The sequence below is a fragment of the Daphnia pulex genome, chromosome 12, assembly GCF_021134715.1.
Source record: "Daphnia pulex isolate KAP4 chromosome 12, ASM2113471v1".
Lineage (NCBI taxonomy): Eukaryota > Metazoa > Arthropoda > Branchiopoda > Diplostraca > Daphniidae > Daphnia > Daphnia pulex.
The window spans coordinates 9,957,281-9,973,815 of record NC_060028.1 but is presented as its reverse complement, the minus strand read 5'-3'; the positions used below and the strand labels follow the sequence as shown (position 1 = coordinate 9,973,815).

Below are 16,535 nucleotides of genomic sequence, written 5' to 3'. Positions count from 1 at the left end.
TAAATGTGGTCATTATAAAATAAAATCTTATAAGATTTTAATTGAAAAGCAAGTTATATTAATTATTCAATAGATGGCACTCATGGCAGTATGGATTTGACAGATAGTGAAACTGTGAAATATCTTGGGCGACTTGGCCTCTAATATTGATATTTGCTTTGAAAAAGATGAAAAGAAAAAGTTATCAACATTCGTAATTTCGTATTTCGTATTTATCACTTATCAGTGACGCAAGGTTTGTTAGCCAAATAAAACAGATTGCCAAGCCTAGAACATTGTCTATTCAAAGAAAATCGTTTCTTAGGCAGAGGCTGTTGAAACTTGAAACTGCTTGAAAGCTAAAGGCATATACTAATTACTGGACATGTAGGTATTATATGTAATGATACATTATTGTATACTGTAGTTTTCAAATACTACATAACAATCTATTTGCCCTATGTTGTATTAACCAAATGTTTGTTTTGATTAATATAGGGGATTGCATAATGTGAATCAATCATTCATTTTTCTGTGGCTACTTTTTATGATCTCAGTTCATTTACCAAACACAAAGTAAGTAAACAATTGATTGGTTTGCAATTGAATTGTTTATTCTAGGACATGGGCATAATGAATATTGAATATCGACTTGGTCCAGATGTGTCTTGTGTCATGCAGTATTAACTTGACCAAAATTATATTAAACATGGCAATCATTCATAATTATATTGCTTTATTTACTTACAGTGCTGCAGAGTATGTTATAAAAACATCATGGAATAACATGACAATTGATTCTTCTGATCAAGTCATAATAAATTTGGAGAAACATGATTCTAAGTCATTCAAAATTGTTGTTCAAGCTCCTTTCTACGATGACCCTCCTCCAAACACACCTGGTGATGTAGGTGAACCAAAATGGGGGCTTTGGGATTATGAATGTATGTACTCTACTAACTTTTGTCTATTAATTTTCTGAAAGTGTAAAGTATTATTTTCATTTAATTGATCTAGTGGTAAAAATTTTCTTCTTGAACGATCTACACCAGTATATTGAAATTCAGCTGGGAGCGTAAGTACATTTTTACACGGTTGAGCAATGGCTAGTTTAGTTTGCTACTAGATTAATGGAAGTTCAAATTTTTAATCAGGTGGGGCCATCACTTTGTATTACTCTTGAATGGGTATCGACACACGATTCGTTTCGGAATGTTGATAAATTACAAGGCATACAGGAGTGGCAAACGATGGAACGGAACTGCCATTATTCCTTTAACCTACCTGCCTGTGAACGCTTCCAAATTGAACGTCTTTTCATATCATGGTTCAAGAGATAAGCGTGTCGTAAACGCACTTTATCCTGTTGAAAACATTGCTACTGCTGAACTAGACGAGTAAGTACTACTTCATACATGAGCTGCTTACCTTTAATGTTATTATTAACTTAATTACTTTTTAGTCATAAATTGACATCGTTCCAACCCTTCGATAGCACTGTTTTATTTACTGAAAATTTTGAAGCGATGTCGTCGGTTTGGACGGATGCGCTACAAGGGTACTTTAATCGAAATGCTGATATTTTTAATCCTAAATTTTGCAACACCACTGATGTTTTTTGTTAAAGGATTCGCAGTTTTCAAATCGCTACTTCATGGAAGGGAAAAGAACTTCTTTCCAATGAAACCGTCGACTTACATGTACAACTTGATGCATCACGTACCAATTTGATTCTAAATGTTAGCGCACCCTTTTACAATGATCCAGCTCCAGAAAAAACCAATGGAGGGCCATTTGCAGATTTATATAAATACGAAGTAGTCCATCTTTATTTACTTGGTTATCCGGATTTGAAATATCTGGAAATCGAACTTGGACCGTATGTTTTCGTTATCAAATCACTAAGCGAGCCAATTCTATCTGTTTTAACATTACTTTTTCAACTTGCAGGTGGGGACATTATCTTGTCGTTTTCTGGAATGGCTATTACAACAAAGTTGGAAGTTTGGATTCCCCATTGAAATATTCATTTAATCGTTTCGGAAGTCATTGGAATGGATCTGCCACTATTCCTTTGACGTATCTACCACCCAGAGTACGTAGTAAACAACCAACATCAACCAATTTAGGATTAATAACTTTGATTTGAATAGGTATACTTAATGAATGCGCATTCTACTCACGGCGTTGATGAAGAACGTCAGTGGAACAGTTTGTACCCTGTACCGGAAGGTAGCAATCAGTCGTCACCGGATTAGTAAGAAGCTTTTTCATTTTCGTATCCGATTCGATGCACACGATTAATATCAACCTTCAAATATTTGCAGTCATAACTTGAAGAATTACAAATTCGTCGATCTTACCGAATTATATCCCGAAAACGACGACACAAAATGCTCGCAAACCTGGCAAGCCTTAAATGTATGTCCAAATTCAGCTGTTCAATCGCAAACTGGTGTGATAAGCTTAGTTATTTTAAACGCTATTTTGGTGCTCCTGTTAAATATGTGATAAATTATGTAGTTTCAAGAAATCTTTAAGAAAATAATATGGTGAATAAATTTAGTCAATGTTAAAGCAATGGAACTGTTAATAAGCATCTAAATTGGGCAATTGCCTTTTTTTTTCCCTGTAGTAAAAAATTAAAACACATTTTTACCCACTGTTCCTTAAAAATATTCTGCATCGGTAATTGAAATCTTATTAAAACAACCTGTGCACTTCAATAATTCGATGGAATATTAGCAACACACGTACATAGTGTTGAAATGATAATGAGTAAAGGAATCCACTTACAAGAATATTTCGCTTGGTTGGGAAGAACAACATACAATATTATCAAAATACTTTAAGAATCAAAATCAGGTTTGACGTTTGCGGCAGCTGGATTCATATCCTGGAAATAGTGAGATCCATTCTCGGCAGCCAATTTACGCTGAGAAAGCGATAATTTATTCGGATTCCCCAAAAGAGTGGCGAACGGTTTCTTGTTTCTAGGCACAGGGTGCCTGACGGGAGTTGTCTTCATTTCTGTCGAATGCACAGGCACCGTCGGCGATATCTTGTTAGTCAACAAAGGATTGACTGGTGATGCGTTCATCTGCACTGGACGTGTCTTCAACGGCGAAATCTCAGCAGTGAGACTATCATTCACAGAGAGAATGGAATCGTTTTCATCCTCAGAAAGATAAACCACATTCGGTGACGACACAGCGGGTTTGGCGAAATAAGGTGAGCTGGAGACGGCCATAGGGGTGAACGATTGCGACTCTTCTTGAGTAGATGAAAGTAACTGTTGCTGACTGGCAACCAAAGCAGCAGCGTCTTCTGCTACAAAGTTATCGGCAAATTCCTTCAACGAGTTTAACATGGGCGGAAAGCAGTGGAAGTGACGAATAGAAGACCGGACCCATTTGGATAATTGGTTCACGTATCGTGGCGTTTTTGCAAAACGATCATCCACTAGGAGAATAGCTCCCCAATCGGCTTTGTGTCTGATACAGCGTCCTAGTGCTTGATTCAATGCCCTATTTCACAAACAAACAAACAAACAAAAAACCTGTACTATTTGATGGAAAAGTAATGGATAGACCGAAAGATAATTTGAAAAGAAAAACTAACCTGAAGGCTTGGATCTCGTACCACTCACTTCCGTTGAGTAACGGTGTAGAGGCGGACAATTTGTCATTGTATTGGCGTTTCAATTCGACTTGAGTATCTTTGAAATTTGGGAAAGGGATTCCCACACAAATGACGGCCCGGGCATTGTTATCGGTGAAGTCAAGTCCTTCGCTGACTTTGCCTCGACATACGGCCAACATCAGAGCGCCGCTGGGTACGTCACCAGTTTTTTTGCTCGGGCATTCAGACCCATCACCCGAGCCGTCCAAGTCTAAGCAACTCAGAGCACTAATAAAAAAAACACAATTTTTATTCATTGAAATATGGAGAAAGAAAGTAGGCTGGTTTACTTTACGCTGTCTTCGATGGCCGAGTAAAAACTCTTGAGCGTTTCCTCAAAGTCGCGTGAATCTCGCGACTCGCAAACGATGGTTTTGTAATTGGAAAGGTGTTGCCATAGACCCGTGTCCTGCCATCGAGTGACAAGCTTCTCCAATAGACTGTAAGAGGGCAGGAAGCATAAAACACCGTGCGGAATCGTCTGGCAGACGGACAAAGCCAACCGGCCGAGTTCATCCTTGAGTGAAAAGAGTTGGACGGTCAGAAACGTCAACTGCCGTTGCGTAAACCACACCATCGCGGGTACAACATCGGAGAATAGAAAATAAAGAGGAGATTTACCTGATATTCAAAAGTCCCGGTCACCTTGAATGTCCCGTTGAGCAGAGTGTTCCTAGGCCCCTGCGAGATGGTCCCTATCCACACACGTTTGGCTGGAATGACATGATTGGCCTCCAGAGTGAGCTTGAAATCGATATCGAGTTCCGACTGATAGGAGGCCAAGGGTGACAGCGTGCCCGATGTGACGATGATAGATCGCGTACTCTCTTTGATTTCATGCATCACGACAGCCGAATTGAGACACCATAAATTGAGGGCGTATGTCCACTGCGAGGCGATGTTGGCTTTCCTGAAAAGTCCATTTCCAACAAAATAATTGATTGCAAAGTGAGGCATTTTACAACGTCTCCTGGCATTGACTCACCCGAAAAATGACGATCCAGGTCCTTTTTTCTGTTTCCTCTCGACAGTGCGAACGACTACGGCCCGGTAGTCGTCGCGGTGAATTTGATTACCGTTCAACATCAAATCCATAATCATGAGGAATCCTTCGAGGAGAGTTTGAGTGGCACCCGACAATTGTGGATCCTGGCTGCCCTCTTTGTCATTCCAATCCGACTCGAGTTGCTCGTTGAAGATATAATCGATTATCGCCTTGAGTTCGACCAGCATTTCGGGACCGTAGCCGTCGACGCTCAAATTGGCTACAAATTCCGTGCCGGTCATCACGTGAACTTCCCGGTCGAAGCCGACACTCTTCATGTTCGTGGCGTGTTTGCCGATCCATTGCATCATGTAAGACGAGAATTTGGCCAGTCTATTGATTTCTTTTTCCATCGTCGGGTGCCGATTACCGATCTACTCAAGACACAGAACGGAAACAATAGGGGGATGGCCCATCAAGCATTCAATTTTTAAGACTTGTTTACTTTCTCGCAGTCATTGAGAGCCAAGCGAAAATCCTCTTGTGACCAAGAACCTCCAGCTGATTCGCGCGCTGTGAATGTATTAAGTACATAAGCATTAATGCTTAATACATAAGAATTAATGCTTAATACCAGAATCCTCGATGTTATGAGCCTCGTCGAGAATGATGATATTGTCATTAATTGGGATCTTCATCGACTGACGTACCCTCGGATCAATCAGGTAATTGTAAGGGCTAAAGACGATCTGCGCTTGCTCCGACAAGTCGCGCGAAGCGTAATATGGGCAAACCCGAATGCGACGGCCTAAACTCACCAAATCTTCGATATCCTAAACATCAAACAAAATAATCCCCCGCAAAAAAGGAAAAAATCATTTTCATTTGAATCACCCACAATAATAAATTAAAAATTGACTTACCCAACCACTGACCAGTCCATAGTTACGAATTTGAGCTTGCGTCTTGAGCTTGTCTTTGCCTTGCCAACGGTATGAACAACCACCCTGTACAGAGTTGAGGAAAAAAAAAAGAGAAAAATGGACTCATTAAAGTTCCAGTGTGAGTGGACAACTTGTCAGGAATGTCCGCCAAGAACAATTCGACCAGTGTTCCATCGCACAGTTCAATGAAATGAGACTAGAAAAATTGTGGGAAGCATGAACTGAGTCAACAACAATGGTCACTTTGTCATAGGGACGAAAAAAAAAACCTTTCGGAGAAATGAGCGGATCGTCTCGAAAGATACGGAGAATAATTGTCATCATAATGAAAAAAAAACAGGACAAAATGTTTGGCTCACATTACAAAGCGCTGTCGAATCAAAAAAATGAAATAAACCGAAAAATAGGGGGAAAAAGAAGGTGGAGAGAAATATCTAAATACGAAGAAAAAAGTTGCAGGGGGGTTATAATACGAATGCCGCTTTTGCGGTGATTACTACGGTTGGATAATGGATTGAAAGATAGGATTCATTACGAGAAAACGAGACCGCCTTCAAAGAGGCAAAAGAATCAACCCACCAACCATTCCCCTCGTTTTCTTCTCCTTTTTTTCTTATTGAATGAATGAAAAGAAGAAATACTAGAAATGAAATTTTTTTCATGAAAATAAAATAAAAAAAGGGGGAAGTAAAAATTTGATCTTGAAAGCGTATCATGTCTCAACGTCGGCGTCTTGAATAACCGGATGGTTTCATGGCTCCTCCTTCTTCACTGTCTTCTAATGACGGGCAATTAAACTTGAAACCAGTCATTTTCATTTTTTTTTTTTTTTTTGTTATCCCCCCACCCAAGTTCTTTGATCTCATTTGATCGTATTTGACGCTCGGGCGATCACGATCGTTCTTTAAATGGCAAAACAAGTTGAATGCGTGATTCTCTTGGCTGGCAGGTAACAGGTTGATGGCGAACAGTTGTTACCGAGGAGGACGAGATCAATTCTCGGAAATCATTAGATAGATACAAAAGAGGTATACTACACTTTTACGGTGTAGCTTGTTCGATTTCCCTTTTTCGCTGGAATCGGGGTGGGGAAGAAGGTCGCGCAACGAGAGACGAGGAAATTAATTACGCGCTTTTACCTTCTGCTGCGGATCCTGTTTGGCCAATCGTCGGTCATTTAGTATTTTGCAACCTTCGTTTTTGTTGGCGGAACGCGACACTTCTGGATGGATGCAGGTGTGTTCCCTGCTGGCCAGCACGCCCATCCTGTAAAATTTCGATCGACAAAGCCAAAGTCGAATGGAATGATAAGAGAAGAAGAAAAATATCTGTCTCAAGTCTTAAGATTTAAGAAGGAAATTCAAATGAAGGTAAGCTGGGAGAGGGAATAAATAATAGCTGTCGAGGGCATCGTGTGTGACTCACGGAGTATTGCAGTAGACGGTGCGGCGGAATTCTTTGACCACTTGAGTGATTTGCTTGTGCGTCCGCGTTCCAAAAAAGATCTTGGGAATCCTGGAATGGATGCGCAAGAGTAAACAAGCTACTGAGTTGAACGCGCCATTCCACACACACACACACACAGAAAAAACAAACAAACAAACAAACAATCGCATGCGATTATCTCGATTTGTCGGCCCTGACAAAGCGGGCTACTGTACGTACTTTTGCTTCCGTTGAATGAACGGCTGTTCGACAGGTGACTCGACGCTTCCATCGCCGGACAACATCACTCTTTCCGTCTTCACGTCTTCCATTTTGATTGGAGCCGACGATCCAGCCGGACGAATGGCAACCAACGGCTTCTCTGGCGGCGATTTCGAAATCTGATTTGATGTGGCGTATAGACCCAAACAGTCATCATAATAAAAAAATACAAACAAAACACACATTTTGACAGAAAGAAAAATACCTTAGTTCTTTTCTTGGTCGGCCTTTTAAAATCGTCGTCGCTGTTGTCGTCCGAGTAATAGGCCGACATGTCACTGGCCGGCGAGGATTCAACTTTGACTTTTGGGACGGTCGGTTCTTTTTTGACGGCCTCCGCGTTCCAGTTTCCCATTTTCATATCTGGCCTGTCATCTGCGAAATCGATGGGAAAATGCAAAATAAATCATCACATCATCAATATGGTTATCGCTAGTCACGGGCAACGCTCCAACCGCACCAGATGGCGACCGACTTGTCTCGTTTCTTTTCTTTCCGTCTTTTCCACGGATGCGGACGGGAATGCGAACACTTGCCGCCGTAGAAAATGCACATCACATGAGACCAAGAAAGATGCATAGTTTCGATTTTCCTCTTCAAGTTTCGACGATGGCATGGCGGACAAAGTCGGTTGACATTTACGTCATGTTTCGGACAGTACACATGGCGTTCAAAGTATCAAACCCCTATTTCAACTGGAGGGGAAACCGGAATAATAGAGAAGGAGGGGAAAAAAGAGGAGGAAAATCCGTTGCTTCGGATGGAGTAGGAGGATCCTTTGCTTCCTACTTATTTCTCATAGCGGAATACTACCATATCTCTCGTTATTATATATATTGTGTATCACATATTTTCGAGGAAATAAAGAAGCTAGACTAGCCAGAACCAACGACATGGAGAGAGAGAGTCCATCTGTAACAAGCTCAGCGCGATTAAGGGGCGGTGAGAGGGTGTATGCACGAACATATATATACACGTGAGGGCTTCTTCTGCTCCCTTTTGTGTCGATCCCAGTGGTTGCCGGGGTGATCACCATGGAGATTTGTTCTGCCGGACGACTTTTTTTTTAAAGCCACGAGGAATAGAGAGAGACTAGTACATGCTGGCCCTCGAGAGATAATCAAACAGAAAATCAAGTTTAACACATAGTTGATATCCAGGCCGTCGGTCTTACTTCCTCGACCGAAAAATGTGACGAGATGAAGGGTGAGGAGGAAACTCCCGCGGGAAATCATAAACGCCCCGACGCCACCACTCCTACGCCGTCGATTCGGCCTTTTTTTTCTCTCTCTCTCTCGCATCGCGGGTGCGTAATCATCGGGAATCCTTTTCCTCCGCATCCGTTATATTGTTCACTCCGGAGACTTACACGTATAATATGATACAATGTGCCAGCCAACCCGACGGACGGACGGACGGCTCTTTTTTTATTTTTTCTTATATTCCTAATTGGCAGCCGATGGAAACTTTTCGTCTTCCTTTTCTTCATAAGCCAATTGAGCCAGGAAGAAGATCAAAGGAGGGTTATATATAGTGGGTAGATGATGCGCTAGGTTGGAAAGCAGTCAACCCGCAGTCTCTCTCTTCTTCTTGTATCATACTAGTAGCAGCATCAGCAGTTTACAAGAGTCTCAGTGAACCTCTCTCTCGCTCTACGAGTCTCCTCTCATCTTTTTCCCCATTTTTTTATTGGATTTTTATTCCTTTTCTATCCCGACAAAAGTGACTACAGCAGACGGTGGGGAGGAAAAAATATATACAAAAATGGGGAAAAGGACGGAACATCACGCACCTCCTTGACTATCAGTAGTATCAGAGCCTCCTTAAACACAAGTACTACACTCCAATTGCTTTAGATGTTAGAGATATGTTTAGTAAAGTAGTACCGCACTCTACTTCGCATTATCCGAAAAAAATATGGAATAGCTACGCAGCAAAACCAGAAAGTGGGTGAATGAAAAACATTTCATTCAGAAAGTTTGTTATGTCTATACATAATACATATACATATCAGAATCTTTACTTTCTGGCTCTTGTATAAATAGATCCCCAGAAGTGATTCGAGTTACACTCGACAACCTTCCGGGCCCAATTTTTCTTTTTCCGGTTCGTTCCGTGTAACGAAAAAAAAAAATTGGAAAAATAAAAATAAAAAGAAGAAGAGAGAGAAAGACATCAATAGATTGAGGAGAAACAAGAGATAAAAGAGAGGAGGGGGTACGTGGGGGGTTGGGTGAGACGGACGGCTATTGGCCAGTCGGCTGGATGGGCAGCGCACAGGAAGGAAGGGAACAACAATAACGAACAAGAGAGAGAGGAGCAAAAAGGGGCAGAATAGAAAATCTAAAAGAGAAAAAGAATAAAAATAAAAAAGAAGAGTCGCTCCTCTGAACTATGGCACACAGTCAAAGAGGAGCGGGTGGAGGAGGGGAAGGGGGCGTGGAACTCGCTCCTCCTCTCTCCCCCCCCCCCCTACCTCCCTCCTCTTCCTCCCTTCCCCAAGCCCCCGGTCGTCCCGACCAATTGCCGCGCGTTCTCAGGGTGACAGCTGCTGCCAGCTCCTAGATCCTTAGTAACTCCGGCTCCTTACTGCTGATGCTGCAAATGTCATTGCACCCGCTTCGACACAAAAGGGCGCAAACCCACTCCATTCCACTTCACTCCCCACCCGAGCCAACCTTCCCCCCCTCTCTCCCCTTTTGATATTGCGACGCTGCTGCTGATGCACGAAATTCAATCGAGTCCAAATTCAATTCGCCCGCCATCAAGCGCATCACATCATCCATCGAATTTCGCCTTGAAACAGAAAAGAAATTCGCACCCCATGTATTTCAAGAATGGAAATGCAGCGCCCAGCAGCTCAGAAAGTGGTGCTGTCAAAATCTTGGAGCGCTTCCACCTTTGGCATTACTACATTTATTATTATTTTTAAAAAACCATCCTATATTATAGTCTAGTGCAGCTTGTGAAACATTACGCAGGGGTTAGACAGTGCGGCCCGCAAAGACCTACGACGACGTCCCTCAAAAACATTCCAAATTGCATTTCCAACTGCAACACATTTGATATCTTGTTTGTCAGAATGTCGGGAAGAGGGACGACACAAAAAAAAAAAGGATTAAATACGTGTGTAAGTGAGCCTCTCTTCCTTGCTCACGACCACACCCAGCGAGTAACGCCCCATTTAAAGAAAATAAAAAGCCCGAGTCCCGCGCTCCTCAATATCCCATAAAGAATTATATAAGGAAAAAAAAAACTCAAAAATTGTCCCCTTTGTGCCGGCGCACTATTATATCCCCCACCATATCCCTTCGCTGATATAAATATGTCATTATCATCAGCCATGTATACATAATGGGAGGAGACGGAGGCGGAGGAAACAAAAAAAAATGCGATACACACTCACACACAAGACAGAAACGAACACGGCGAATACGGAAATTACGGGTTCGAATGGCGAACGGGGGATTGTCTGTGTGTATACATTTTTTCTTTCTACCACGAAATACCAAGAGAAAAAAATGGAGACGAGCGGCCGACATGGACTGAAGATGCCGACAACCGTATCAAATGATATTCTCTTTTCATATAGAAGAGAAAGAAATAAAAAATAAAAAACATAAGAGAAACGCCGCCGCCGCTCTACGGAGAAAATACAGGCCACTCTACATGTTATACAGCGACCGGTTGTCTATCACACTCATCATCATAATAATAATAATAATAATATCTTTGACGGTCCATTTTCTCCCTCATTAAAACAAAAATGGACCACTTTTTTCGAGAGAGAAACGATTGAAAATAATTATCGACAGTAATAAATGACCACTCATTAAGCTGTCGATTCCTGGACGCACGAAATTGAGATGGGAAAAAGTGAAAAAAAAACTTGTGTCATAACTCGTGTAACTGGCCCATCCAACAACAGGAAGAAACCAAAAAAAAACAAAGTCCCAAATTTCCGAGAAAGATCCCAAACATGATGAATGTTCGGGAATCGTGAATTTCATAATTTCTCAAGATCTTACGTGTACACCCCCCTCCCCGCTCTCCGTTTTATCTCTAAAAATTTTTTTGTTGTGTTCTGACCTCGATAAATTGATTACGGTTCGAAACATGTTATTGACGTCCAACCTGCTCATCCTCGCTCGCTCCTGGAAACTCCAAACTGGATTTTGAAATCGATTAGAAATGTCCAACCCAAAATGGACGATAATAACATCGTCTTGGCCGTTATGTGACGACGATCATCTCTGCGTCCACTTTGAGGGAGAGCAGATTCGGGTGAATTTCCGATGAACGTTCAAACAGAAATCGACTTTAAACCTGCCGGTTGGAGGGGGGAAGTAAATTTCATCAACTCTATTTGCCTTGCGTAGCTTCGTTAATGCCGCTTTAGTTAGTTGAGTTCACATCAGCTAGCTGATGATGATGATGATGACGGCGGCGGCGGTAGAGCGAGTCCGCGTATTAGGTTAGGCGGTTGCTTGAAATGTTATATCTAGGCCTAAATAGTTGACTATATCAATGACTCGGCGAGCGGCTTTGACGTCTCTTGTTCGACATGATGTACCGACGACATCATAGGCCCCTTTTTACATACGAAACCGGCCGCAAGAAAGTTACCTCAGCCCCAGAGTTTGGATTACAGTCAGCGTCTCCCGTTTCTCCTCAGAGAGATTCCCAGCTCTCCCCCCGTGTCTCTTCTCGCTCGCTCGCTCGGCATCTCTCCCCGGCCGATATTATTAAATGGGAATCAAATTAAGAAATTATGCAGGGAAAATCGTGCGCTCGGAGACAGATGGAAAGCGACGCATCGCGTTCATGATTTATTCAAAGACCTCCCAGCATCTATACCTTAACTAGTGTACTGGGGCTCGCATTGTTCGAGGAAAGGCGATGCTGCCGTGCGCTCATCACAGTCATAGGCCAACCCTGGATGAAAAAAATTGAAAAAAAAACGAGTCCGTCTCGGCCCGTCGAAACTCAATGCGACATGTGGCCTCCAAGATCCGTTTTCCTTCGTCAACCAAAACCAGAACAGCCACAACCGAAATTCAAACCAGCCACGAAACCGAATTAAGGCGGCGATGGATTTTCGATGAACATAATATTCCACCTCTTACAAGACTTTATTTTCCAATGTTATACCCCCCTCCAACTATATCTACTTACATGTGTACATCATCATCGCCTAGCTGTTACGGGGAGCGCGCGCTATTCGTTTTTTCGGCATTAATAATAATCGTGAAATCCCGTCTAGACGAAAGATGCCGGGAGAGTTTTTTTTGGGGAACAACTTAGCCGACCATTAGCCGGTCTGGCCGGTCCGACGTCTCGAATCGATCGTGGCAGCAACCATCTTTTAAATTATTAAGTTAATAACACGAGGTGAACAGATCAGCGCCCCGGACAAAACAAGTTGCAATTGCACCGCGGATAAACGTTAAATGTCAGCAGCGGGCGCCGGCAGGTCTTTCCAACAATTGCCAATCGCTCGATATTTACACGAAGATAACCACATTAAATATGGAATCATTTCCTTATAAATTTCTGACGACTTGACATGTTAATCAAAAACTTTGCCCCCAATCCCCATCAACGGTTTTAACCTGTAGGCCCCCCCACCCTCCTCCTTTCCAAATTAAAATTAAAATTCCATGACGGGGAAATCGGAAACGAATGACAATCAAATTCAAAGAATGGCCGGATCATTCGGATCGCTTCGGGAGTCTGTACGTGGGACGACATCATTACTGGCTGCGTAGTACAATATTCGCATAGACACAAACATCAGTCTAAAGCGGGAGCAATTTTACATGGACCGTCTCTTGTCCGTCTTGTGCATTTGTAATCGCCGGCTGATTGGACCGACGGATTTTGTGCGCCCCGATGACGGAAGAGTAGGAGGACACGTCGGTGACATATTCGTCATTATATTACGGAAGAACACTACTAGACGCATTGAGGAGAGAATTTCAGGGTCCCTTTGGTGCGTTGGTCCGTTGGGCGATTGATCACAATCCCTGGCCGGGAGATGGGCAGCAAAAGGGAAAAGACGAGAAATGAGGCACCGGCTATTCAACGGTGAAATTATAACGATGACTTGTAATGTCTCCAAAGTAGAGAGTCCTACTACACCGGGGGTAGTAGTACAGTAGTAGTTTCGGAAGGTAAGTCGCTGTGCTGTGCCAGCAGAGAATGAGCGGAAGTACACACGTCCAAAGGATGTGCAGAGGAGCGGAGAGGCCGTGGAATGATATTCATACATTAGATAGAAAGATGGCAGGACGGATGGATGGACACACAATGCCACATGTACAAAAGATATCGAAAAATGATGAGAGAAAAGAATGGGAACTGCCGAGATGGGTGTGCAATAATACACAAGAGAGAGAGAGAGACTCGACGTGGAAATCCATCGGTTTTTTTTTTCTTCTCTTCTTTTCCACATGGGCATAGGACGGAAGAGAGGAGGAGGGTTCAATGCCTTGATTCTCCATATTATATTGAAGCTGGGGGCATTATTAAAAAATCAATCAATAGCCGCGCCCTTTTACAATATTCCGTCGGATGGATGGCTACCAATACAACATCCCATACCCCTTTTTCTTTTTTGTATTCCACGGAGGAATTACCGGAACCCTGCCGTCAACTTGCCCTTAAGAGTGAACGTAGTGGGGGTGTAATATTTGAAGAGAGAAAGAGAGAGAGCTACCCATTTTTATTTATTTATCCTTCTTCTTCTTTTTATATGGAATAAATGATGATGATGAAGCTATATACGGTTACATGTGACGGTGCCGACGACGACGACGACGGCGGCGGCTTCAGCTTAACAAGAAACGCCGTGCGGCACACACACACACACGCAATGGGAGGGTGCGGACGTCAAAGGAAAAAAATAAAAAAAGAAGAGGCTCCGTTGTGCAACGACAGTAACACAACAGTCACGGGAACCCAAGCAAATAGCCATAGGAAATGAGAAGAGGAGGAGGAGGAAAAAGAAAAACGAATGGCGACGACGACGACGCGTGAGATGAGAGAAGCGTCGAAACGAGAGGACGCCGCCATTGCCGCTCTGCCATTGGTCAGCGTAGCCTATAACGAGGTGCACACACGAGCACACAGCACACACACGGATGGTGCGCGCCTGTGTTTTGCTTGCGTCAATGCGCTTCTCTCTCTCTCCACCATCCCCCCACCCATCCACCACCCTCTTTTTCGACAAAAGAGTCGCGAGGAGAGGGGGGAGAGGACGACATACACAAAAGAAAATGGGGAAACAAAATAAGAGAGACGTCGGGATAGAGCGTCAACGGCGTGCCCCTCTCTCGTCTTTTTTCAACTCCACCCGAGGACGTGTTTGATGTACGGTATCGGCCAATCCCTCTTTGTCAATTGGACCGTCCTCACTCACTCATAGACACACATACACCCACTCGATATGGCGCAACCCCCCCTCCCTTCCTTCCTCCCTTTCAGAACCCCTTTGCGAGGACTCTCTCACGCCGGGTATTGGACGAAACAAGAGGCGAAACAGTCAAGCAGACACATATTTTTTCTTTTTTCTTTTCCAATCCGACCGAGAAAAAATAAGAAAGAAGAGCGTCATCACGTTCACAGCGGTTGGTTGCGCGATAGTTATTAACTAGGACGGCTATTACAATCAATTCTCAAGTTTAGACACGAGGCCGGAATTCCTGGCAACCGTCTCGCGGGCGGATTTCGTAAATTGCTCGACAAACACAAGACACGATCTACTCCTGTAAATTTCGATTAACTAGACACGAATGCCTTTACAAGCTAAGCTACTACTCGTAGGTTGCAAATGCCAAGCTCTAGTGTCATTATTTAACGTAGATTTTTTGTTAAATTTTCAGAGCCCGAAAAAGAAACGAGCAATAAACTGCTGTTTGGTCAAGACATTTTGTCGGCTAACCGCTGGTCTTAATTATTTTAGAATAAATGGCTCAATTTGACTTACCCGTTGATTGGATTTCGGTTTTGAGCGTTTTGAGGCTGGCCCGCGCTGTCGCTTCGACGGCTTCGTTGAACTTCCTGACATTTTCTGTGGACGATACACACAAATCAAAAAGAAAGAGAAACAAAATTAGAAATGATAGGAGTAACTATTTCATGTTTTAGAATTGCACAAAACCTACACAGAAATCAATACAATGCAATTGAGTGAGCAGGGAATGATTTGAGATGAGGAACAGGAAGGAACTTATATATATATAACTGGAAATGGGAAAAGCTCGTGAATTATAACTAGCCAGCTTAAAAGGTGGCACCAGAGGGCAGAGATTGAATTCAAAAATTCAGCCCGGAATTACAAACGGAAGTAAGTTTCTAAGGGGATTTGGAAACAGTTCCGGCAATAGCTGGGTGTTAATAAACTTTCTTACATCCACAACTTGCAGTAGTACCCCCTCACCGTCATAATGAATCCGCCATTTTGAATCGCGCCTTTCACCTACAAATCTGACCCGTCGTATACAACACAGTGCATCTCGCGTTGGGTCTATATGTATTTATAAACCGGCAGAGATAGTAACTGGCGAGCTCACTCTCTCTCTCGCACCGGAGGGAGTCGTCCAACAATCAATCATTCATCACCATCGTGTCGGATCGATAGCCAAGCGACTGTATAAACACACGGGTCCACCACGTACATACTTTCCAAATATACACGCCAACAATAGAAGAAGAAACCTGGCGACGACGATCATTCGTCATTCACCAGGGGGAAATTCTCATTCGCAGCACCCAAAAAGCCAAAAACGCGAAATGCGCAGCTAGAAAAGATGATGAGTGTCACGGAATCATCTCCGCACAATAATTCATCATCAGAGAGATGAGAGACTGCAGTTCGGGAGTAGAGTAAAAACACAAAGGTTGCCGTGTCTATGCAAACGCCTGTGATGTTGTTTCTAATATCTCTTGTGCGTACGATGTGTGTGTGTGTGTACACTGTACAGTACTTGGGCTGGCGGAACTTCGGAGAGAAATTCAATCAGACGAGAGAGAAAGGTGACACGTGCCGGACGAGACAACAGGAGGAGAGAGAGAGGGCGCGCGCCCCCGGGTCGGGAGGGTGGTGTTCTTGTCTATGATTACATATCTAATAATCGTCATAAATCATAAAAGACAAGAACTGCGAGATAGGGGGGAGAGAGAGAGAGAGACTTGACCGATATTGAGAAAGAGGAGACTCCTGGTCCTCCTAGCCCCGA

General features: G+C 43.1%; 2 protein-coding genes across 3 annotated transcripts in view; one reads left to right on the top strand and one right to left on the bottom strand.

The window, feature by feature from the left end:
* Positions 1-165: 165 nt before the first annotated feature.
* Positions 166-2,552, top strand: LOC124208492. The gene is made up of 11 exons (XM_046606244.1): positions 166-235; positions 305-366; positions 478-555; positions 730-923; positions 997-1,054; positions 1,134-1,376; positions 1,442-1,537; positions 1,607-1,858; positions 1,930-2,074; positions 2,133-2,236; positions 2,307-2,552. Coding segments are annotated over exons 2-11 (1,356 nt in total). The 5' UTR covers positions 166-235; positions 305-364; the 3' UTR covers positions 2,491-2,552.
* Positions 2,553-2,572: 20 nt separating this feature from the next.
* The window catches only part of LOC124208491 (Fanconi anemia group J protein homolog), a 32,067-nt gene continuing 18,104 nt past the window's right edge, over positions 2,573-16,535 (bottom strand). For both annotated transcript variants that reach the window (XM_046606242.1, XM_046606243.1), the window contains exons 4-16: positions 15,284-15,367; positions 7,502-7,671; positions 7,255-7,415; positions 7,015-7,104; positions 6,729-6,855; positions 5,569-5,652; positions 5,280-5,478; positions 5,151-5,218; positions 4,646-5,079; positions 4,282-4,570; positions 3,951-4,177; positions 3,601-3,888; positions 2,573-3,506 (exon numbers count right to left, since the gene is read on the bottom strand). In XM_046606242.1, coding sequence (XP_046462198.1) covers positions 2,828-3,506; positions 3,601-3,888; positions 3,951-4,177; positions 4,282-4,570; positions 4,646-5,079; positions 5,151-5,218; positions 5,280-5,478; positions 5,569-5,652; positions 6,729-6,855; positions 7,015-7,104; positions 7,255-7,415; positions 7,502-7,671; positions 15,284-15,367 — 2,900 coding nt within the window. In that variant the 3' untranslated portion in view covers positions 2,573-2,827. The remainder of the gene's footprint in view (positions 3,507-3,600; positions 3,889-3,950; positions 4,178-4,281; positions 4,571-4,645; positions 5,080-5,150; positions 5,219-5,279; positions 5,479-5,568; positions 5,653-6,728; positions 6,856-7,014; positions 7,105-7,254; positions 7,416-7,501; positions 7,672-15,283; positions 15,368-16,535) is intronic.

Excerpts from the sequence above, each read along its gene's own strand:
- LOC124208492 (XM_046606244.1), top strand. Across the intron at positions 1,538-1,606 it reads TGGACGGATGCGCTACAAGG|GATTCGCAGTTTTCAAATCG; the intron begins GTACTTTAATCG and ends TTTTTGTTAAAG. Across the intron at positions 2,075-2,132 it reads TGACGTATCTACCACCCAGA|GTATACTTAATGAATGCGCA; the intron begins GTACGTAGTAAA and ends TGATTTGAATAG.